Raw genomic sequence first — 23,709 nt, 5'->3', positions numbered from 1 at the left:
ATCCTCATCCTATCGTATAACTTAAACCCTTAATATTTTAAACTCTGATACCAATTAAACAATGGAAATAATTGTACTCAAAGTCAGACACTACTTTAAGAACCACTCTGACCTAACTTAAAGAAAAAGGCTAACTAAACTGAACTTTTTGGCTCCATGCAAAAAGTTTTTGCATAGAAAAGTAACCGACTAAAAACCTCACTCAAGTTGCTCTTACCTTAGCCCTGGCTTTACTGCCCTCTGCTGGGTCAGCAACTAACTACATCATAAATCATTCCTGCCTTAAGATACCATGTTCACAAACTCCATGCCCAATAAGTAACTAAGTAAGATGTTACAGAATGGCCCACGGGGGAGGAAGTGGAGGGGAAACCTACCCACTCATGCATTTAACCAGATACCTTTACACACACATAAGGGCTACAGCTACACGTGTCAGGTGTGTTTAATTGGAGCACAATACTCAACACCAACAGCACTTTTTGGTGCATGGTAGTGGTTAGGGCACACCTGACAGAGACAAGTCCCTGACATCAAGAAGTCTGTAGTCTGGTGATGGGAAGAAACTAATAGATACAGTACAACTGGTAGCATTAAGGGCCACAAGAAGATACAAGGCAGGGTAAAGGAAGGGGATTCCGGTTTTAAATAAGATAGAGAAGGCTCTCTGAGGAGGGAACGTTTAACTGGGGACTTGAAATAGTGAGGAAGCAGACTATGGGAATATCTGGGGGAAGAGCATTCTACACAAAGAGACAAGGAAGGACCCTATGACAGAATAAGCCTGCTACATACCAGCCACAGCAAAGCAGGGGGGCTGGAGCAAGGTGAGGGGCAGGCGGGAGCCCAAGCATATAGACCATAGACCACGGTGAGGACTGTGGGGCTCCAGCATGGGATTAGCTCTCCGAAGGCTCTGAGGAGGATGAAATGACCCACATGGGAGAAGGAAGAGTGTCAGGAGGGGTGCTGTCAGCAGGGCCACAACAACGGTCCAAGAGAAATGGAGCGGTGGCTTGGACGAGAGTTGCGGCAGTGGGATTCAGAAGTAGCAGCTAGATTCGAGAGACATCCAAGAATCTGTTTTCAAATTCTCCAACAGGTTCATTCAAGGATTTGAGATCAAGACTCAAACTACTGGCTTCTTGACCACTACTTCTCACAATAAACTGAAATATACTAGAACTCTAACATTATATCCAAAGGACAAAAATATCCACAAAATCACAAAATATTTCACTCACTGACCATCTACTATTACTTTCAAAGAAAATAAAATGCTTTCATTTTGCTTCTCATTGAAAAAAAAATATAAGTAATTTGAATTTCCTACTTCATGGAATGGTGTGTCTACCACAGGCATCTTTCCTCACATTTAAATTTACTCTACCATTTTTTCCCTGACGTCTTTCCTCTATCTGTGGCTCCTGCATAAGCCTCCATCCTAACACTCATTTTTTTTTCTCCCTTTTGTCCCACTGGTGTAACACAAGAGACTGTGTTTCAGTAAACTAGCTTAACTTCTAGAAAAGAAAAATCAAAATGTGATTAAAGACAGTTTACCAAGTTTAATTTTAGTTCTCTAAAAAAAAATGTGTGAATTAATCACTGGCTGTCCAAAAGCACTCTTTGTTTCTTTTCCAAGATGATGATGATTCTTCATACATTTCCTGAAAAACAGAACCATAACAGGTATTCAAAACAGAGTGGCTTAATAAATTCAGCTGCATCAGAAAAATTCAGGTAAATGAATCTAGTTAAATCTGCTACTCTTCCAACAATCCAATAAACATTTGTTTGAGGCACTGAAAGGAGAAAACTGAATAAACCTGTTCCCTCCACTTAAGGACCCCAATCCAGTGGGAGAAACACTGACATGAAGACTTAACAAGGCAAGGTACAACTACAGAATGGAATAAACAATTCCATTTGGGACCATGTCAGGAGACAGCCTGAGCAAGGTTACACAGGGAAGATGCAAGGTCTTTAATAATTTTAAACAGTTTTTTCTTTCCAAACACATCTACTTCAGCATTTCTATATATGCTTTTCCACAGGCTGATGGGATATTTCCACTAGGTGTGAAATTAAGTGACCACCCACAGAAGTTCTTAAGCAGGTTTGGGCTCTACCCTAGAGACAATTGACAATTGCTTTGTAAGTGTGTGCCCCACCTACCTGCCTACCCGGCTATTTCACCGATGATCTCAAAGCACAGGTGGGACTAGAACCCGACACGAATTGAGATGATACTCGGAAGGGAGGGGAATAAGAATGTATCAATCTTTCTTCTCAATCTCCAGTCAAATCCTATTTCTGAGGGACAGAAATCCAAATTCGACCTTCCTCTGAACACTGTATATACCCTCTCAACCTCTACAGACAGAAAAGTAAACAGAAAGCTCAGCTAGACCTTGAAGTATAAAGATGAGAGGATGCCCCAATCCTGCCCACCCTCTTATTCCAGGGACCTACTCTCTCATCTACTTTCTATGAGCAGGCTGTCCATTCTTTCCCCTTGGTAAGGAGAGCAACTGGGGTGCCTGATGACTCAGGTGGTTGAGTGTTTGATTTCTGATTTGGGCTCAGATCATGATCCCAGGGTCATGGGATCAAGTCCCACGTTGGGTTCTGCACTAAGCATGGATCCTACTTAAGATTCTCTCTTAAGCCACCTGGGTCGTTCAGCAGGTTAAGCATCTGATTCTTGATTTCAGCTCAGATCATGCTCTCATGGATTGTTGGGTTCTGCGCGGATAGCACAGAGCCTGCTTAGGATTCTCTCTCTCTCTCTCTCTCTCTCTCTCCTTCTCTGTCCCTCCCCTATGCATGTGTTCTTTCTCTCTCTCAAGATAAATAACATTTAAAAAATAAAAAAAGGTTCTCTTCTTCTGCCCCTCTCCCCTGCTTGTACTATCTGAAAAAATTAAATTAAATTAAAATTAATTTAAAAAAAAAAGCTACCTCTGCCACCCAGATTCACAACTCAATGGAGAATGCTCTCCCTGACTCACTCTATTCAGGAGACTGCCTCATGTAGTCTATCAAAATGGTGGCAGCTTTGTTCAAAGCAAAGCCACCACAGCTGAGCTTCACAGAGACTGTTTTCTGTCACAAATCCTATCTTCAAATCCCAAAGTATCCCCTTATAAGAACAGGTGTCAGTTTTCATTCATTTCAAAATTTTTTTAAACTTTATTTTTGAGAGAGAGACAGAGCATGAGTGGGGAAGGGGCAGAGAGTGAGGGAGACACAGAATCGGAAGCAGGCTCCAGGCTCTGAGCTGTCAGTACAGAGCCCGATGCAGGGCTCGAACTCACGAACTGTGAGAACATGACCTGAGCCGAAGCTGGTCGCTTAACCAATTGAGTCACCCAGGCACCCCAGTTTCAGTTTTTATTCAGAAAACATGGTCACTGGGTTTCATAGGTCCTGTGTAAGAGTCCAATTTGTTCATCTCTACCACAACCGGAGCCAGCAGGCTCCTAGGAAAGACACGCTCTGCTCTCTGATCTGAGATGTTAATTCCCTCCTTGGCTTTGCTACCCAGCCAAAATGCTGTGGACGATTCTAGACTCTTAAAGGCAATTACAAGTTTGAGAGTTCAGAACAACCCCACTATTACTGTTACTACACCATGGAAGAACTTAAGGAGTTGGGTCTTTTCATCCCTTCAGAATGTCCTCTTTAACCAGAGATTCGCTCTTACTGATTGGTTTGATGTGTTGACAGAAAACGAGCTAGAATTTCCTATTTATGTTTGAAAATCCACTCACTATGCATTTTCTCCAAAGAGGCAATACCCCACTCTTTTTTCCTAAGAAGAAATTCTAGACTGTTGCTTGCTCTTTTGCCTTGAGAAATCTTGTTTACCTATTGCTGAACAGCTGTGCATTATTATCACTCTCCACAGGACTAACTCAAGGGAATTCTAATCCAAAGTGAATGAATTCATATATGAACCAATGGAAAAGTCCAGACAAGGAATTCCAATTGTTACCAACTATTGAGGCCTAATCTGTGCCATGCATTTCTTTGGGGGCATGTACTTTTCATGTTTAACAAACTTTGGAAAGGAGATATTACATAAATACTATTTCAGATAAAGAAAACATGATTCTAGAGTCAGGGAAGACCCTAGAATACAAGTTCTACATGTAATCTCATTCCTTATCTTTTAAACAATTTGTGAGAAAAACCATGTCCAAATGGCAAAATTAGATATTTCCTTACCTTTTTCCATATGGGCACCTTGGCTTTTAAAGTATCAATGGCATAGCTCACAGCTTCAAGGGATGAAGTCCTATGGGCCGAGGACACAGCAATGATGATGCTTGCTTCCGACACTGGAACTAAGCTTTAACAAAATGAAGAAGAAAAACTGCCATCTCTTCTGAATCCACATGTTAAAGGATATTAAACACATGAAAAAAAAATTCCAGTAAAGCATTCTTACAACTAAATATCCAGTTCTACTTTAAACTTCAGGTTAATTAAAAAACAGTAATTTATCCTGTTTGCATTCAGCAGAGGGGATGCTGAGGTTGTGCCTAATTTGTTAGCATATTAAGCAGAAACAAATATTAAAGAATAGAATTGATGAAATTTAGTTTTTAATAACAAAATAACATCTAATGTAATATAACAGAAATGGAGTCTCAATTGCTGGGCTCTTTTTAAAGTCTAGAACTCCACTCTTCTTAGTGGTATAAACAGGCAACTAATTTAATGACCTTCAAAGGCACTACATTAAAAAAAATCTATTAACAGACTTATCATACAAATAGAGTCCAGACTATAAAACAATTCTTAAAAGGCCTCAAGGACTTTAGCACACATTAGCACAGGCCTTGTGTCTGCACAAGGCCTTTTAGAGTTTGGCACATTTGGACTTTGTTTTAGCATCAGGCACTCTCCAGATGTTACAATGAAACGAACAGCCCTTGAGGTGCTATCCACTGTCTGCCAGAATAATACACAAACCTTCCTCTCATGCTAATATAGGATTCCTACAGACGATTCCAGAATTAAAATCAGCACGATGGAAAACAAATGCAATTAACTATTTAATTGCTAAAGGAAATCATACCCAAGTCTATGAAACACTGCTATGTGTTTGACTGGCCATTTCTGCCTAATGTCACTACAAATTTTTCTGATTTCATTTTCCGCCATTGGTAGATATGCTTCATATTCTAAGCTAATGACTTTTTTCCCTTCAAAGTTATTTCTTGTAGTCCCTAAAAAAAAAAAGAAAGAAAAAGAAAAAATATTAAGGTTTCCTTACAACGGAAATAATACATTAATAGAAAAAAGGATTATTTCAGCAGCACACCAATTTGCCTACAAATTGCTTTCAAATTTTCTAAAAACAAACATTTGGTTAGAAAACCAAAAAATAATTATCATAAAGATGAGGAAATACAATGTCGCTAATGAGGCAAATGTTATCAAAAATACTCATAGGACAAACCAGGATGGGAAACATTATGCTCCCAGGACTATCATTAAGTTAGTATCACCACCATTTTTTCCCCTCAATATTTGGAACATACAGAATTCTCCTTGAAAATAATGACTCTTATTCTACTCTTTTAATGCCTTTAACACAGGTTGGTTTGAATCTGAATAAAAATTAAAAAGGGTCTACCCACCATGGGTTACTGCTCTTAGTATCTTAAAATCCTCTATTAACACTGAGCATGGAAAACACTTGCTGATTTCTATTGTCTTATGCAGTCAACCCACACTGTGAAAATCACAACTTACCTACAAACAGGGATACTGCACCACAGAGTGGAGAAACCACCAACTGTGAGACTTCGTCTATGGAGAGTTTCTCAGCAGTGAATTTTATTATATCTTTAGATTTCTCTTCAATTTCATTCATATCTTTCCTGGAAGATATTAACAAACCTTAACATTGGTACTACAGGCAAAACACCGAACTCACTGTGTTTCAATTTATAGTTTTTGTACATTACATGTGATAGAAGTCATGGTTTGAACTGAATGATAAAAATAAGTGTAAAATTTGAGCAAAACTCAACATATTTATAAATATTCCCAATGAATCAAGCAGGATATATAAAAGGAACTGTAATCTACCTCATATGCCACTTTATTCCAAATTCTGGAATTGCTACTCTTATCTCCTATCGTGGTATAGGTCATACATCGACACCTTCAGCCACACACACGTCACCTCTGATCACTACATCACCATGCACCACACCTAGAACTGGTTTTTTCTTTATCCAAAAGGGAGAGAGGGAGAACAGAAGCAATGGTGACTCCACAGGAACTCAGTTCATTTCATAACCGGACATAATCCCAGTTAAGTAACTGAGGAAATAAGGAAATGAACTGCGTGCCTATCACCAGATGTCCTACAAAGTCCTCTGCCATGCATTTCTCATTTCATTTATCAAGCATCTATTACATTCTCACTAAGTGACTAACCCCACACACTAGACAAGGACCAGGGAACAAAAAACCTGCCTCCTGTGCTCAGGGCACCTATATGGGAATGGGAGAAACAAAGCAATAAACAAAAAATATAAATAGGGGTAACTTATAAAAATAAACAGGGTTCTGAGACAGAGCATGGGTGCTGGGGAAGGGGCTATTTAAGAGGGTCAAAGAAAGCCTTTCTGAAGACATACTATAGAGAGGTGAGACCTGAAAGAAAGCAGCCTGTAAAGAAACAGAAGAACAGACCCCCAGGCAGAGAAAGGGAATGGCAAATACAAAGCCTCCAGAACCTGCAGGGAGGCTGGAGCTCAGGATGTGAGGGAGAGAACAGATGGGCTGAGGGTGGGCACGTGGGCTGGGTCTTGCCGGATGAGGAGTCTGGATATAATCATAAATCCTGCGGGATTTCATTCACAATGAAAGGCAAGAGAGAGAAGGCTCAGGGGAGTTAAGCACTCCTTCAATGTGGTTCCAACCAAGGAATCCCACTAAATCCAATGTCTTTTTTCCTATACTTCCAGCTACTGGAAAGAAAGAAAAGCACAAATATTCACATTCCACTGGGTTCCAGGATGTTTCAACCTCCTGTACATGGCAGCTGAGCTTCTTACAATAACTTACATGTAACCTGAACATGGTCTGTGAACGTCAAACCATACCAAATTCCTACCACTTTGATTCTGTAAGGATGTGGATTCTAAAACCACATGTTAGGGAGGGGATCCAACATGGTGTAGTAGTAGGGGGACCAAAGTTCCCTTGTCTCTCAAACACAGCAGCGTTAAGGCCAAAGGACTTCGAATTCCAAGAGTCAGGGCTGCAGAGTGAAAGATGTCTCCAGGGACCCACGGGGACAACCTGGCAGGCCACAGATGCGTGACTGCAAACTGGAAGAGAGAAAACAGGCTGTGTAGGCATGGAGGGAAGGGATCCCCTCTGCAGAGAGACAAAGGGAAGAGAAACAGAGGCTGGGGAAGCCTAGGACTGTATCTGAACAAGAGAAAAACCACAGACCGGGAGGGAGAAAGATCCAATCTCTAACTGCGGGGCTTTCCCCAGGCTCAGTAACTAGTTCAGAGGCACAGTCCGCAGTGGGAGAAAGCAATCCCCTTCCTGGAGTGCTGTGGGAAGAAGGTATATAACCTTTCAAAGGACAAAGACTGCCTGCGCCCACCAGCCATAAGCCATATATCGGTGGCACCGAGTGGCACTTCCCCAGATCCCAGGTGTATGGAGAGAGAATCTGTAAAACATCGGGGTTTAAGTCCCAGCCGAGCGCCAGGGAGGCATGGGGTCGGGGGAGCAGAACAAACTGCCTTCTGCAGCACTGCAAACATGGTCTGAACAGAGTGGTTTGGGACAGCCGGATGACGGAGCAGAGACTGTGGGTGTTGCCATTTTTCTCCCCATCACCACCAAGATGGGTCCTCATGGATCGGTCTGCGGGCCCCACAGTGGAGGCGGGAGCCGCCTACACCAAACCATGCCCCTCCATACCTGGTAACTGTGTATCCACCAAAGCGGGATTGACACTAACAAACCAGAGAGCTGCTCCTCCAGATCAGCACTGCCACCAGTTCCAAGGCAGCCAGCGGTATTGCACTGCCTGATTTAATTCTTGGACAATTCTTATTATATACGTATATATTATATATTTTATTTATTTATTTTTCTTCCTTTTCTCCTTCTTATTTCTTCTCTCCTGTAGTCTGGTTATTCTGGTTGTTGGTTTATCTAAGCAGACATATTTAATCTATTCTCTTTAAACCTGTTCTATATCTCTTCATTTTCCTCTCTCTCTGGAATAAGCTGTAGAGTTTCTCTGCCTGCTCACTTTTCTTTTCTTCTTCCCCGCCGCTGTCATTTCTCTCTTTGTATGGGATAAGACCTCTCCCATCAACAATGCCTCAACCCCGTTGTTTTGCTATAGCTGATGCTTTTTGTCTTTTTGTATTTGTTTCTTTGTTTTCTTTTCGAGGGCTACTTCAACGAACAAATCAAAGCACACGTGGTGGAGGGTCCAAAGGATCACTACGAGTAGGGAGAAAAAGCAACCAGAGTCACAACAACAGAGAGCAAGTAACACTCTAAAAAACAGCTCCTAAAGGGCCAGGCCCTGGACAATGTATGATCCCTCTTTAATATAGTAGTGCTCACAGGTGCAGGCCACATAACAAGCTTTTAAAACACACAAGGGACAGAAAACTAGCCAAAATTCAAAAATGAACTACTGGGACCTCATCAAAATAAAAAGCTTCTGCACAGCGAAGGAAACAATCAGCAAAATTAAAAGGCAACCGACAGAATGGGAGAAGATATTTGCAAATGACATATCAGATAAAGGGTTAGTATCCAAAATCTATAAAGAACTTATCAAACTCAACACCCAAAACACAACTAATCCAGTGAAGAAATGGGCAAAAGACATGAATAGACAGTTCTCCAAGGAAGACATCCAGATGGCCAAGCAACACATGAAAAAATGCTCAACATCACTCATCATCAGGGAAATACAAATCAAAACCACAATGAGATACCACCTTACACCTGTCAGAATAGCTAACATTAACAACTCAGGCAACAGCAGATGTTGGTGAGGATGCAGAGAAAGAGGATCTCTTTTGCATTGTTGGTGGGAATACAAGCTGGTACAGCCACTCTGGAAAACAGTATGGAGGTTCCTCAAAAAACTAAAACTAGAACTACCCTACCACCCAGCAATTGCACTACTAGGCATTTATCCATGGGATACAGGTGTGCTGTTTTGAAGGGACACCCCTATGTTTACAGCAGCACTATCAACAATATCCAAAGTATGGAAAGAGCCCAAATGTCCACTGATGGATGAATGGATAAATAAAAGGTGGCGTGTGTGTGTGTGTGTGTGTGTGTGTGTGTGTGTGTAATGGAGTATTACTCGGCAATCAAGAAGAATGAAATCTTGCCATTTACAACTACATGAATGGAACTGGAGGGTATTATGCTAAGTGAAATTAGTCAGAGAAAGACAAAAATCATATGACTTCACTCATATGAGGACTTTAAGAGACAAAACACAAGGGAAACAAAAATAATATAAAAACAGGGAGGTGGACAAAACAGAAGAGACTCATAAATATGGAGAAGAAACTGAAGGTTGCTAGAGGGGTTGTGGGAGGGGAGATGGGCTAAATGGGTAAGGGGCATTAAGGAATCTACTCCTGAAATCATTGTTTCACTATATGGTAAGTAATTCAGATGTAAATTTTAAAAAATTAAAAATAAAATTAAAAAAAAAGAAATTTACAATAGACTTTGATCAATAAAAAGAGAGAAAGAAAAGAAAACTAGCCAAAATGATGAAACAGAATAATTCTCAAAAGAAATTCCGGGAAGAAATGACAGCTGAAGAATCGATCAAAACACATAAACAATATAACTGAACAAGAATTTAGAATGATAGTCATAAGATTAATCGCTGAGCTTGAAAATAATATAGAAGACAGCAGAGAATCTATTGCTGCAGAGATCAAGGAACTAAAAAATACTCATGATGAATTTAAAACTGCTATAAATGAGGTGCAAAATAAAATAGAGGCAGTAACAGTGAGGACTGAAGAGGCAGAGAGAAGAATAAGTAAAACAGAAGATAAAAATATGGAAAAAGATGAAGCTGAGAAAAAGAGATAAAACTATTCTGGACCACAAGGGGAGAATTAGAGAACTAACTGAATCAATGAAACGTAATCGTATCCCTATCATAGGAGTTCCAGAAAAAGAAAAGACTGAGAAAGGGGTGGAAGGGATACTTGAACACATCATAGCTGAGAACTTCCCCCAGTCTGGGGAAGGAAACAGACACTGAAATCCAGGAGGCACAGAGAACTCCCTTCAGACATAATTTGAATTGATCTTCTGTACAACATATCATAGTGAAACGGGCAAAATACAAAGATAAAGAGAGAATTCTGAAAGCAGCTAGGGATAAACGGGCCTTAACTTATAAGGGTAGACACGTAAGGATAGTAGCAGACCTATCTACTGAAACTTGGCAGGCCAGAAAGGAGTGGCAGGAAATTTTCAATGTGCTGAAAAGGAAAAATATGCAGCCAAGAATCCTTTATCCACCAAGCTGGTCATTCAGAATAGAAGGAGAGATAAAGGTTTTCCCAGACAAACAAAAACCGAAGGAATTCATGACCACTAAACCAGTCTCGCAAGCGATCCTAAGGGGTCTCTGTGAGTGGAACGATGCAAAGACCACAAAGGACCAGAGACATCACTACAAGCATGAAACCTACAGATAACACAATGACTCTAAATTCATATCAATAATAACACTGAATGTAAATGGACTAAATGCTCCAATCAAAAGACACAGGGTATCAGAATGGATAAGAAAACAAGAGCCATCTATCTGCTGTCTACAAGAGACTCATTTTAGACCTGAGGACACCTTCAGATTGAAAGTGAGGGAATGGAGAACCATTTATCATGCTACTGGAAGTCAAAAGAAAGCTGGAGCAGCCATACTTGTGTCAGACAAACTAGATTTTAAACTAAAGGTTGTAACAAGAGATGAAGAAGAGCATTATATCGTAATTACAGGGTCTATCCATCAAGAAGAGCTAACAATTATAAATGTCTATACACCCAATTCAGAGGCACCCACACATATAAAACAATCACAAACATAAGCAATCCTATTGGTAAGAATGTGGTAACTGCAGGGGACTTTAATATTCCACTTACAACAATGGACACATCATCCGGACATAAAATCAATAAACAAACACTGGCCCTGAATGATACACTGGACCAGATGGACCTGACAGATATATTCATTCTTCTCGAGTGCACACAGAACATTCTCCAAGATAGATCACATACTGGATCACAAAACAGCCCTCAATAAATATAAAAGAAATGATCACACCATGCACATTTTCAGATCACAACGCTATGAAACTTGAAATCAACAACAGGAAAAAGTTTGGAAAACCTCCAAATACATGGAGGTTAAAGAACATCCTACTAAAGAATGAATGGGTGTGAACATGGTGGCACAGGAGGACACTGGGCTCACCTCGTCTTGTTGATCACTTAGATTTCACCCATCTCTGCCTAAATAACCCAGAAAACCACCAGAAGACTACCAGAACGGACTTTCCGGAGCCAAGTGTAGACAAGAGGCCCACGGAAGAGGGTAGGACGGAAAAGCGGTGCATGCTACACAGACTGACGGGAGGGAGCCGGGGCAGTGGAGGGGCAGCCCACCTGGCAAGGCAGAGCCCCTGAAGTCTGGCTTGCAGAAGCGGAGGGGCCGGACTCCATGAGTTCTGACAGCCAGCAGGACTTAACATCTGGAATGTTATAAGTCAACAGCTCTGCTCAGAGAGTGGGAGGGCAAGAGGACACGGGGGTGAGAGGTGTTGAGCCCTGGAAGACAGAGCTCAGCTCGGCAGGGAACAAAGGCGCTGGCCAGTGCCATCTCCCTTGCCCATCCCCCAGCCGAAATCCCAAAGGGAACCAGTTCCCATCACTGAACTTGCTTGCCCTGAGCAAACACCCAATGCTGTGCTTCTATGGATCCATCCCTCCAATGGGTCTGCCTCCCTCCAGGTGCTGAAGGGTCCTTCCTGCAGGTGACCACCGACAGCAAAGCTAGCTAAGCCTGCCCCTCCCACCCCTGTGCACCTTGCAGATCCACCCCAGCTAACACGCCAAATCCCATCAAAGCAGCACCACAAGCCTGGCAGTGTGCAAGCAGCCCAGACGGGGGCACACTACTCCACAGTGAGTCCTGCCCCTGGGAGAAGGGAAGATAAGGTACAAACCAGTCTGACTGTGACCCCAGCGGTGAGCTGAGGACAGACAGCAGGTCTGACAGTGGCTCTGCCCACCAACACAAGTTACTCCAGACAGCACAGGGGAAGTACCCTGCAGTTCTGCGCCACCCCAGGGACTATCCAAAATGACGAAATGGAAGGATTCTTCTCAAAAGAAACTCCAGGAAGTAGCAACAGCTAACGAATTGATCAAAAACGATTGAAGCAATATAATGGAACAAGAATTTAGAATAATAGTCAGAAAATTAATCGCTGGGCTTGAAAAAAGTAGAGGACAGCAGAGAATCTATTGCTACAGAGATCAAGGGACTAAGAAATAGGAGGAGCTAAAAAATGCTATAAATGAGGTGCAAAATAAAATGGAGGCGACCACAGCTCAAATTGGAGAGGCAGAGGAGAGAATACGTGAACTAGAAGATAAAATTATGGAAAAAGAGCAAGCTGAGAAAAAGAGAGATTAAAAAAAATCCAGGAGTATGAGGGGAGAATTAGAGAACTAAGTGATGCAATCAAACAGAACAATGTCCGTGTAACAGGAATTCCAGAAGAGGAAGAGAGAGAGAAAGGGGCTGAAGGTGTACTTGAACAAATCATACCTGAGAACTTCCCTAATCTGGGGAAGGAAAAAGACATTGAAATCCAAGAGGCACAGAGAACTCCCTTCAGATGTAACTTGAATCGATCTTCTGCACGACATATCATAGTGAAACTGGCAAAATACAAGGATAAAGAGAAACTTCTGAAAGCAGCTAGGGATAAACACACTCTAAAATATAAAGGGAGACCCATAAGACTAGTGGCAGACCTATCTACTGAAACTTGGCAGGCCAGAAAGGAATGGAAGGAAATCTTCAATGTGATGAACAGAAAAAATATGCAGCCGAGAATCCTTTATCCAGCAAGTCTGTCATTCAGAATAGGAGAGATAAAGGTCTTCCCAAACAAAAGCTGAAGGAATTCATCATCACTAAACGAGTCCTACAAGAGATCCTAAGGGGGATTCTGTGAGTGACATGTTGCAAGGACCACAAAGTACCAGAGACATCACTACAAGCATGAAACCTACAGACATCACAATGACTCTAAACTCATATCTTTCAGTAATAACACTGAATGTAAATGGACTAAATGCTCCAACCAAAGACATAGGGTATCAGAATGGATAAAAAAACAAGACCCATCTATCTGCTGTCTACAAGAGACTCATTTTAGACCTGAGGACACCTTCAGATTAAAAGTGAGGGGATGGAGAACTATATATCATGCTACTGGAAATCAAAAGAAAGCTGGAGTAGCCAAAGTAATTTTGAAGAAGACCAAAGTGGGAGGCATCACAATCCCAGACTTTAGCCTCTACTACAAAGCTGTAATCATCAAGACAGCATGGTATTGGCACAAAAACAGACACAGAAACCAATGGAATAGAACAGAAACGCCAGAATTAGACCCACAAACGTATGGCCAACTAACCTTTGACAAAGCAGGAAGGAATATCCAATAGAAAAAAGACAGTCTCTTTAACAAATGGTGCTGGGAGAACTGGACAGCAACATGCAGAAGGTTGAAACTAGACCACTTTCTCACACCATACACAAAAATAAACTCAAAATGGATAAAGGATGTGAATGTGAGACAGGAAACCATCAAAACCCTAGAGGAGAAAGCAGAAAAAAACCTCTCTGACCTCAGCCACAGCAATTTCTTACTTGACACATCCCCAAAGGCAAGGGAATTAAAAGCAGAAACCAACTATTGGGACCTCATGAAGATAAAAAGCTTCTGCACAGCAAAGGAAACAATCAACAAAACTAAAAGGCAACCAACAGAATGGGAAAAGATATTGGCAAATGACATATCAGACAAAGGGCTAGTATCCAAAATCTATAAAGAGCTCACCAAACTCCATACCCAAAAAACAAATAATCCAGTGAAGAAATGCGCAGAAAACATGAATCGACACTTCTCTAAAGACGACATCCAGATGACCAACAGGCACATGAAAAGATGCTCAACGTCGCTCCTCATCAGGGAAATACAAGTCATAATACAAACACTCATATACCACAAAATACAAAACACTCAGATACCACCTCATGCCAGTCAGAGTGGCTAAAATGAACAAATCAGGAGACTATAGATGCTGGCGAGGATGTGGAGAAATGGGCACCATCTTGCACTGTTGGTGGGAATGCAAACTGGTGCAGCTGCTCTCGAAAACAGTGTGGAGGTTCCTCAAAAAATTAAAAATAGATCTACCCTATGTCCTAGCAATAGCACTGCTAGGAATTTACCCAAGGGATACAGGAGTGCGATGCATAGGGGCACCTGTACCCCAATGTTTATAGCAGCACTTTCAACAATAGCCATATTATGGAAAGAGCCCAAATGTACGTCAACTGATGAATGGATAAAGAAATTGTGGTTTATATACACAATGGAATACTACGTGGCAATGAGAAAGAATGAAATATGGCCTTTTGTAGCAAAATGGATGGAACTGGAAAGCGTTATGCTAAGTGAAATAAGTCATACAGAGAAAGACAGATACCATATGTTTTCACTCTTATGTGGATCCTGAGAAACAGAAGACCATGGGGGAGGGGAAGAAAATAAAAAAAAAGGGGGGGGTTAGAGAAGGAGGGAGCCAAAACATAAGAGACTCTTAAAAACTGATAACAAACTGAGGGTTGATGGGGGGTGGGAGGGACGGAAGGGTGGGTGATGGGTATTGAGGAAGGCACCTGTTGGGATGAATACTGGGTTTTGTATGGAAACTAATGTGACAATAGATTTCATATTTAAAAAAATGAAGAATGAATGGGTCAACCAGGAAATTAAAAAAGATATTAAAAAATATATGGAGACAAATGAAAATGAAAACACAACAGTCCAAAGCCTTTGGGATGCAGCAAAGGCAGTCCTAAGAGGAAAATACATTGCAATCCAGGCCATCTCAAGAAACAAGAAAAATCCCAAATACAAAATGTAACAGCACACCTAAAGGAACTAGAAGCAGAACAACAAAGACACCCCAAGGCCAGCAGAAGAGAAATAATAAAGATCAGAGCAGAAATAAACAATATAGAATCCAAAGAAAGAGTAGAACAGATCAATGAAACTAAGAGCTGGTTTTTGAAAAAATAAACAAAGTTGATAAATCCCTAGCCAGACTTCTAAAAAAAAAGACAGAGGACCCAAACAGATAAAATCATGAATGAAAATGGATTTATCACAACCAATCCCTCAGAAAGACAAGCAATTATCAGAGAATACTATGACAACCTGGAAGAAATGGCCAAATTCCTAGACACCCACACACTACCAAAACTCAAAAAGAAATAGAAAATTTGAACAGACCCATAACTAGTGAAGAAATTGAATCAGTTATCAAAAATCTCCCAACAAATAACAGTCCTGAGCCAGAGGGCTTCCCAGAGGAATTCTACCAGAGTTTATTTAAAGCAGAGTTAATACCTATCCTTCTCAAGCTGTTCCAAAAAATAGAAACAAAAGGAAAACTTCCAGACTCATTCTATGAAGCCAGAATTACCTTGATTCCCAAACCAGACAGACACCCCACAAAAAAGGAGAATTACAGGCCAATATCCCTGATGAACATGGATGCAAAAAAAACTTAACAAGATACTAGCAAATTGAATTCAACAGCATGTAAAAAGAATTATTCACCATGATCAAGTGGGATTCATTCCTGGGCTGCAGGGTTGGTTCAATATTCGCTAATCAATCAATGTGATACATCACATTAGTATAAGAAAGGATAAGAACCATATGATCCTGTCAATAGATGCAGAAAAAGCATTTTACAAAATATAGCATCTTTCTTCATAAAAACCCTCAAGAAAGTAGGGATAGAAGGAACACACCTAAATATTGTAAAGCCATATATGAAAAGCCCATGGCCAATATCATCCTCAATGGGGAAAAACTGAGAGCTTTCCCCCTGAGATCAGGAACATGACAGGGATGTCTACTCTCACCGCTGTTGTTTAGCATATTGTTGGAAGTCCCAGCCTCAGCAATCAGACAACAAAATGAAACAAAAGGCATCAAAACTGGCAAACAAGAAGTCAAACTTTCACTTTTTGCAGATGACATGGTACTCTATATGGAAAACTGAAAGACCACCAAAAGGCTGCTAGAACTGATACACAAATTCAGCAAAGTCACAGGGTACAAAATCAAAGTAGAGAAATCGGTTGCATTTCTTCACATCAATAATGAAGCAACAGAAGAAGAAATCAAGAAATTGATCCCATTTACAATTGTACCAAGAACCATAAAATACCTAGGAATAAACCTAACCAAAGATATAACAAATCTGCATGCTAAAACCATAGAAAACTTATGAAGGAAACTGAAGAAGACACAAAGAAATGGAAAAACATTCTGTGCTCATGAACTGGAAGAATATTGTTAAAATGTCAATAGTACCCAAAGCAATCTACACAATCAATACAATCCCAATCAAAATTGCACCAGTATTCTTCTCAAAGCTAGAACAAACAATCCTAAAATTTGTATGGAACCACAAAAGACCCTGAATAGCCAAAGTAATATTGAAAAAGAAAAGCCAAAGCAGGAGGCATCACAATCCCAGAATTTAGCCTCTACCCCAAAGCTGTAATCACCAAGACAGTATGGTATTGGCACAAAAACAAACACATAGACAAATGGAATAGAATAGAAACCCCAGAATTGGACCCACAAATGTATGGCCAACTAATCTTTGACAAAGCAGGAAAGAGTAGCCAATGGAAAAAAGACAGTCTCTTTAATAAATGGTGCTGGGAGAACTAACTGGACAATATGCAGAAGAATGAAACTAGACGACTTTGTGACACCATACACAAAAATAAACTCAAAACGGATGAAAGACCTAAATGTGAGACAGGAAACCATCTAAGCCCTAGATGAGAAAGCTTGAAACAACCTCTCTGACCTCAGCCACAGCAATTTCTTGCTCAACACATCTCCAAAGGCAAGGGAATTAAAAGCAAAAATGTTGAGATTGGGATCTCAACAAGACAGAAAGCTTCTGCACTGCAAAGGAAACAATCAACAAAACTAGGCAACCAACGGAATGGGAAAAGATATTTGCAAATGACATACTGGATAAAGGGTTAGTATCCAAAATCTATAAAGAACTTACCAAACTCAACACCCGAAAAACAAATAATCCAGCGAAGAAATGGGCAGAAGTCATGAGTAGACACTTTTTCAAAGACATCCAGATGGCCAATAGAAACATGAAAAGACACTCAATGTCACTCATCATCAGGGAAAAAGAAATCAAAACCACACTGAGATACCACCTCACAACGGTCAGAGTGGCTAACATTAACAACTCAGGAAACAACAGATACTGGCGAGAATGTGGAGAAACGGGAACCCTCTTGCACTGTTAGTAGGAATGCAAACTAGTGCAGCCGCTCTGGAAAACAGTGTGGAGGTTCCTCAAAAAATTAAAAATAGAACTACCTTATGACCCAGCAATAGCACTACTAGGAATTTATCCAAAGGATACAGGAGTGTCATTCATAGGGGCACATGTACCCCAATGTTTATAGCAGCACTTTCAACAATAGCCAAATTATGGAAAGAGCCCAAATGTCCATCAACTGATGAATGGATAAAGAAGATGTGGTTTATATATACAATGGAATACTACTTAGCAATGAGAAAGAGTGAAATCATGCCATTTACAGCAATGTGGATGTAACCGGAGGCTATTATGCGCAGTGAAATACATCACTCAGAGACGGATGTCATATGTTTTCACTTATATATGGATCTTGAGAAACTTAACTGAACACCTTGGGGGAAGAGAAGGGGAAAAAATAGAGAGAGAGAGAGGGACTCCCTCTTATACAAAATGTAAGAGACTCTTAAATACAGAGAACTTAGGGTTGATAGGGGGTTGGGGGACAGGGGAAAATGGGTGATGGGTATTGAGGAGAGCACTTGTTGGGATGAGCACTGGGTGTTGTGTGTAAGCAATGAACCATGGGAATCTACCCCCAAAACCAAGAGCACACTTTACACACTAATATGTTAGTCAATTTGACAATAAATTATATTAAAAAATAAATAAATAAAACCATGTCACAAATCCTTTCAGACACCTTCAAACAATACACAATGCTGTTAAGTAATCTTCCTATTTCCAGAGAACTCCCATCTCTCTTTCTCACATACATACACACACACACAGTTTAATGGCAGCATACTGTTTCTGAATAAATTCCAAACTCTGAAAAATGCCATTTTTCTAAAATCATGGTAGTGATATGGTGACCAGTTTCCAAGTAAAACTGAGATACAAATCAAGAAATTCCATTATTTCCAAACAGGAGGACTAAGAAAGATCCAGTCTTTATCATTATTGTGGGCAATTTGCTTTGCAATATATATTCCTCACTTTTTGGGGCACTGCTCTCCAGCAAAGTGGAGGAAAAAACAGGTGAAAAAAAAAACTGGAATCCTGGGTACGCTTCGTTCTTTAGTGAGGCCAAGATTTTGCCAATGAGTATGGTATTTACTCTTGACTCTGGAGAAAAGCCCTATTAAACTAAGAAAGCTTTCTTTCATTCCTAACTCGCCAAAACTCTTTAATTGAAGATAATCATTAATTTCTAGATTATTTGTAAAGATGGCAAGACGCAGTGGGTCCCAGAGCTACCTGCAACACAGCTATCATAATAAAGCTGTTTCTTTCTACCTGGAAAATGGTAAGCTTTCTTACTAAGCACAGTGATCTTTTCACTTTCTGGCTATGCAATTTTTCCACATTTCTCTGTGCCCAAGAGGGCTATTTTCCTGGATTAATAAGCATCTTTGTGAAAAAGTACAGAGAATCCAATAATCTGAAATCAAATGTTGGCTCTGCCACCTCTTAGCTATGTGAGTGTAGACAAGTTTTTAACTTCTCTGAATTTCAGTTTTCCTTCCTGCAAAATAGGAATATTAATACTCCAGCATCCAGTGCTGTGCCTGACACATAATATAGTTTCCATAAACCATCTGAATTCAACAGAATGAACATATCAAACTGACTTTACATTAAAGTGCTTACAAGAGAACAGATGCAGAGATGAAAGGCAGGTATGCACATGTCTGTCTGCACTAACTCTTTATTGGTGTAGGCAGACTTACCAAGAGTATACTATTGTCTTTGTGATCCTTCTCCACAAGACTGGTTAAGAAAAACATACCTCACACACCCAAGTGGCTCAAGAGTACTACCCTCCACTAATGGGGGGGATAATGGCAATTTCATCTCCTGACTGAAGCTGGAGGAGTTGATCTCCAAGCTCGACATATTCTTGACGGACAGCAAATATCACCTGATTTCTGACATCAGCCAATCTGAAGGGGAAAAAGCGTAATTAGAAGTATCAATGCAGTGTTAGATCTCCAATCTCTTCAGCTGCAACTAAAAATAGCCATAAATATTACTTCATGAGGCATCACCTGCAAAGTTACTAATTAAGCCAATTCACACTCTGCAGAGAAAGTACATACTCACTGAAGAACCTACTTATTCACCACAAAGTACACAGTAAAACGCTAACAATTCTTTAATGGAGGTTATGTGCCTTGGGGAGTTAAACAAATCCCCCTCCCAAAATACTAGACTAGACAACATTGAGACCAGGTCAAAAAAAAAAAAAAGAAAGAGAAAAAGAAATTTTCTAATCAGTACGTGCCCTCCCCAGGAGATCTTCTGAGTATACAAGTATACTAAGTGTATCTCAGAATTTTCCTACAAAACCAGGTGTCTCTCAAGAGGTAAAAGGTTAAAAGTAAAGCAGAACATAAGCCCCACCTCATTTCAATGATTATCAGGACACTTTCAGAGCAAGTTAAAAGACATGAAATCAAGAAGTAATTTTCTCTTATAAACCCACACTTTGGAGGATCTTTTATATTACACTAAGACTTCCTAGTTAAAAATCTATACAGATTTAAATGACAAAATATTCCTAGAACACCTTTAAATAAGCTGTAATTACATTTTGTTGCAAAAAGGACTTGAGGTAGGAACCACAGCAGTAAATTACACATTTTCAAGAACCAGAAAAATATTAAACATTGCAAAAACTCAAATTCAACAGGAGCTAAGGTCTGTGATCTTTCATTTTTCTTTTAATCTTAGAAATTTCTGCTTTGAGTTCTCTAAAGAAGGGGCAGGACATAAAATTCAAAGCACACATTTTCAACCTAATTTGTAACAATCTCATTTAATGTTATAAAAATGCAGAATCCACATTTTTAGTATTTTGTAAATCATACAGGCAAATATAATCATGTCCCTTTGGCAGTATCCCAGCTCACTGTGGATTTTTTAGTAAAATACGTTTAACCTTAAGAAATTATGCATTTTTAGATACCAGAATTTAAGATTTTTGGAGTAGCTGCAGAAAAATACAACTAATGATCCTTTCTGAATTGTGCATGGAAATAAAAATCAGCTTTTTTTCTCTAATCATTTACTCATTTTTAAATATTTAAAAATTGTTAATCATAAGCATTCTAAAATTTTTAACTACCCAGGATGTCGTGCTTCTATCTCATTCCACAGCTGCAATGCTTTTATTTCTTGTGGCACAGAAATAGTCTCAGAGCGAACTCCTGCAATTTCAGCACTTTTTGCAAAATACAACACTTCAACCTGAAAAGGAGAGAAAATGCCTTTAACAATAACCATAATAGACCTTTTCTGTCTCGGTGGGCTCTATTGCTTTCCAATCACTTGAATCAAAGACCAATTTTCAGTTAGAGAAAATTAAATCACCCATAAAAATGTTAGTATAAGTACAAGTTCAAATTTTGAAAACGCTTTATGTTTTAAGCACAATTTAGACTGATTTCCAGATGATTTTTAGTTTTATGAATGTAAGCTTGCCACAACTAAAACCCTAACGGTATCTTCTTAAAAACCATGAAGTTAGTCTTTATTCCACATAAAATTATAGCACCTTTTATAAACCCTTAGTGGTGAACAGATGTCTGAGTCAAGCGATAAATTACACAAATAAATAACAAAAAAAAGCGAGACACGTCTTTCACAGTTGTCATAGGACCTTTGATTCAAGTCCACATTACACTGAATCCAGCTGCAAAGGATTAAGTTATGCAACACACAAACCCGGACATTTGTAAAAGCAGGTGGGTTTGAAATACAAGATAAATTGGTATTTCCTAGGACAAACCTATGCCGTCAGCCTGGTATCTAAGAAATCTGGCCAAGTAAAATGACCCACCTGTTCCACTGTGCAAATTTTTCTCTATGAAATAATCAGAGGCTTGCAAATGCTTATATGAAGCCCCTTTTTTTCTTTTTACAAGAATTCTCAGTTAAGTGCATTTTTAATTTGAAAACTGTCTTCGCCAAAATGTATAATCTGAGAAGCATGGAGGCAAAGGTTCTGAGGGTGCCTTTAGAAGAAATCTCTAACGCCGGCACCTCGGAGACCAAGAGTTCGCGAGAGAACTTGACCTTCGTTAAGGTAGCCCAAGCAAAGCCTCCGAAGCCCGGCCGGGGCCACATTAGTGGTGGTGGTTGCGGCCCTGGACGTAAGATTCGACCAAGGTGGTTTCGGCAGGGATCCGGCTGAGCAGGGCCGGGTCTGTGAAGGGAAGAAAAGGGGGCTCATGCATCTGGAAGGGCGCCCACCCTTACCTGGCACCGCAACACCATCCCGCCAGGATTCCCTGAACCGGTACCGCGGCCGCGGAGGCGGAGTAAAGTCGACTGAGAGCGCAGGCGCAACCTGATGGCTCTTTCCGCCCCTACAGGGCATGCGCAAAACTATCCCTGCGCTGCTGTTCGCCTTCCTGCGTTGGAGCCGCGGACTGCTTAAAGAAAAATTCAATTGTTACTCTCTGGTGGGGAGGGGTGGCGAGCTTCAATTGTAGGTATCACCAAATGGGGGAAGGGCTGGCCGTTCAAACTCATCTTAGATGAGAGACCGAGGTGCGGGAGAGCAAACACCGGACTATACTGGACACTTGTCACCTGCATTATGGAAGTTCGGCTTTCCCACTCACTCACCTGTAGGTTTGACTTTGACACCCGTTATCTACCCCGACGTCCGGTATACGATTAATGTCCCTTAAAGGCATAGCATTCAGCTTATCAGAGTATTCGAACTGTATCAGATTTACACTTTTACGGTTTACTAGCTGCTCAGTAATGTGTCCAATTGCCATGTATCCATTCAACCTTTCCAATTTTTTTTTTTTTAATCAACAAGATCTCTGTTTTAAACCGCTTACATAGTTTTGTGGCTATAAGTTAGGCGCCCCTCCCCTTGGGACTCACAGTGCTGGATGTGACACAGTCATTAACCATTAATGGTAACTCAGTGTACCAAAAGTACATGTAACATTTCATGGGGGTGGAAAGGGGAAGGTGGCTGGTCACCTGAGAAATGTAGTCTAGAAATCTTCACGAGAAGGCATGCTTGAGCTAAATCAACTAGAATAAGTAGCAGTGAATGGCAGAGTAAGGGTAGGGATGAGGGAATTTCATTAACCTGTGCCAAGTCAGAGGGATATAGAGCAGCATCATGAGGTCATAGAAGGACAAACAGTTGGCAAGGTGGGCATGCCCCCTGCAAGGAAGTATTGAAAATGAGGCTGGAGATACCAGGTGGTAGTCCACAGCAGGACAAATTGACAAGAACTAACACAACATATATTCCTATAAAGTTGCTAAACCAGAAAACAGGGGAATGACGACAAGGGCCTTAGACTTCTCTGTGAAATCTAATGCCAGAGGATGGTGCGATATCTAAAAGAGGCTGAGAATAAAAGCATGACCCAAAATGTTGCATAGAGCCACGTGGGTGTTGTAAAAGGCCAAAGCCTAATACTCCTAAATCTGCAAAAACTCAAAAAAATACAATATTCAACAGCCATCCTTATAGTCAGGCAGAAATCCAGTCAATCAAACGAATAATGAAACTAAAAACTCAGTATTAAAGAAGTTAACAGTAAAAACAAAGCAATTGAAGATGAGATTTTAATCCATTTAAATTTTTATTAAATAGGGGCGCCTGGGTGACTCAGTTGACCGATCAGTTGACTTCGGATCAAGTCATGATCTCGGGGTTCGTGAGTTGGAGCCCTGCCTGCATCGGGCTCTGTGCTGACAGCTCAGAGCCTGAGCCTGCTTTAGATTCTGTGTCTCCCTCTTTCTCTGCTCCTCCCCTGCTGGCGCTCTGTCTTTCAAAAATAAACATTTTTTTTGAATTGTTATTAAACAAAGAGGTCAATTGTGAGATATTATGGTTATGGAATAAAATGTAAATAACATTGACATGATAAAAAAAAAGTTATATAAAACTGCCCAAAATTGGAATGTAGTTACAAAATATCGATT

The 23,709-nt window shown here is 40.4% G+C and overlaps 1 protein-coding gene across 5 annotated transcripts; it reads right to left on the bottom strand.

Moving 5' to 3' along the window:
• Positions 1-1,553: 1,553 nt before the first annotated feature.
• Positions 1,554-22,158, bottom strand: MOCS2 (molybdenum cofactor synthesis 2). Of its 5 annotated transcripts, none has more exons than XM_053200775.1 (6): positions 22,006-22,158; positions 20,873-20,994; positions 5,770-5,897; positions 5,090-5,240; positions 4,234-4,357; positions 1,554-1,670 (listed from the first exon to the last, which is right to left on the bottom strand). In XM_053200775.1, exons 1-6 carry the CDS (start codon positions 22,021-22,023, stop codon positions 1,602-1,604), a joined length of 612 nt encoding a protein of 203 aa, XP_053056750.1. In that variant the 5' UTR covers positions 22,024-22,158; the 3' UTR covers positions 1,554-1,601. The 5 variants fall into 5 exon arrangements, with proteins under 5 accessions (XP_053056750.1, XP_014929195.1, XP_014929193.1 ...); XM_015073709.3 differs by lacking the exon at positions 20,873-20,994 and adding an exon at positions 19,535-19,688 and having other exon boundaries at positions 22,006-22,102; XM_015073707.3 differs by lacking the exon at positions 22,006-22,158 and adding an exon at positions 19,535-19,688.
• Between the last annotated feature and the right edge of the window lie 1,551 nt (positions 22,159-23,709).

This window comes from Acinonyx jubatus, chromosome A1, assembly GCF_027475565.1.
Source record: "Acinonyx jubatus isolate Ajub_Pintada_27869175 chromosome A1, VMU_Ajub_asm_v1.0, whole genome shotgun sequence".
NCBI classification, from domain to species: Eukaryota; Metazoa; Chordata; class Mammalia; order Carnivora; family Felidae; genus Acinonyx; species Acinonyx jubatus.
The sequence above is the reverse complement of the archived record's forward strand: the minus strand, read 5'-3'. Positions and strand labels throughout refer to the sequence as shown.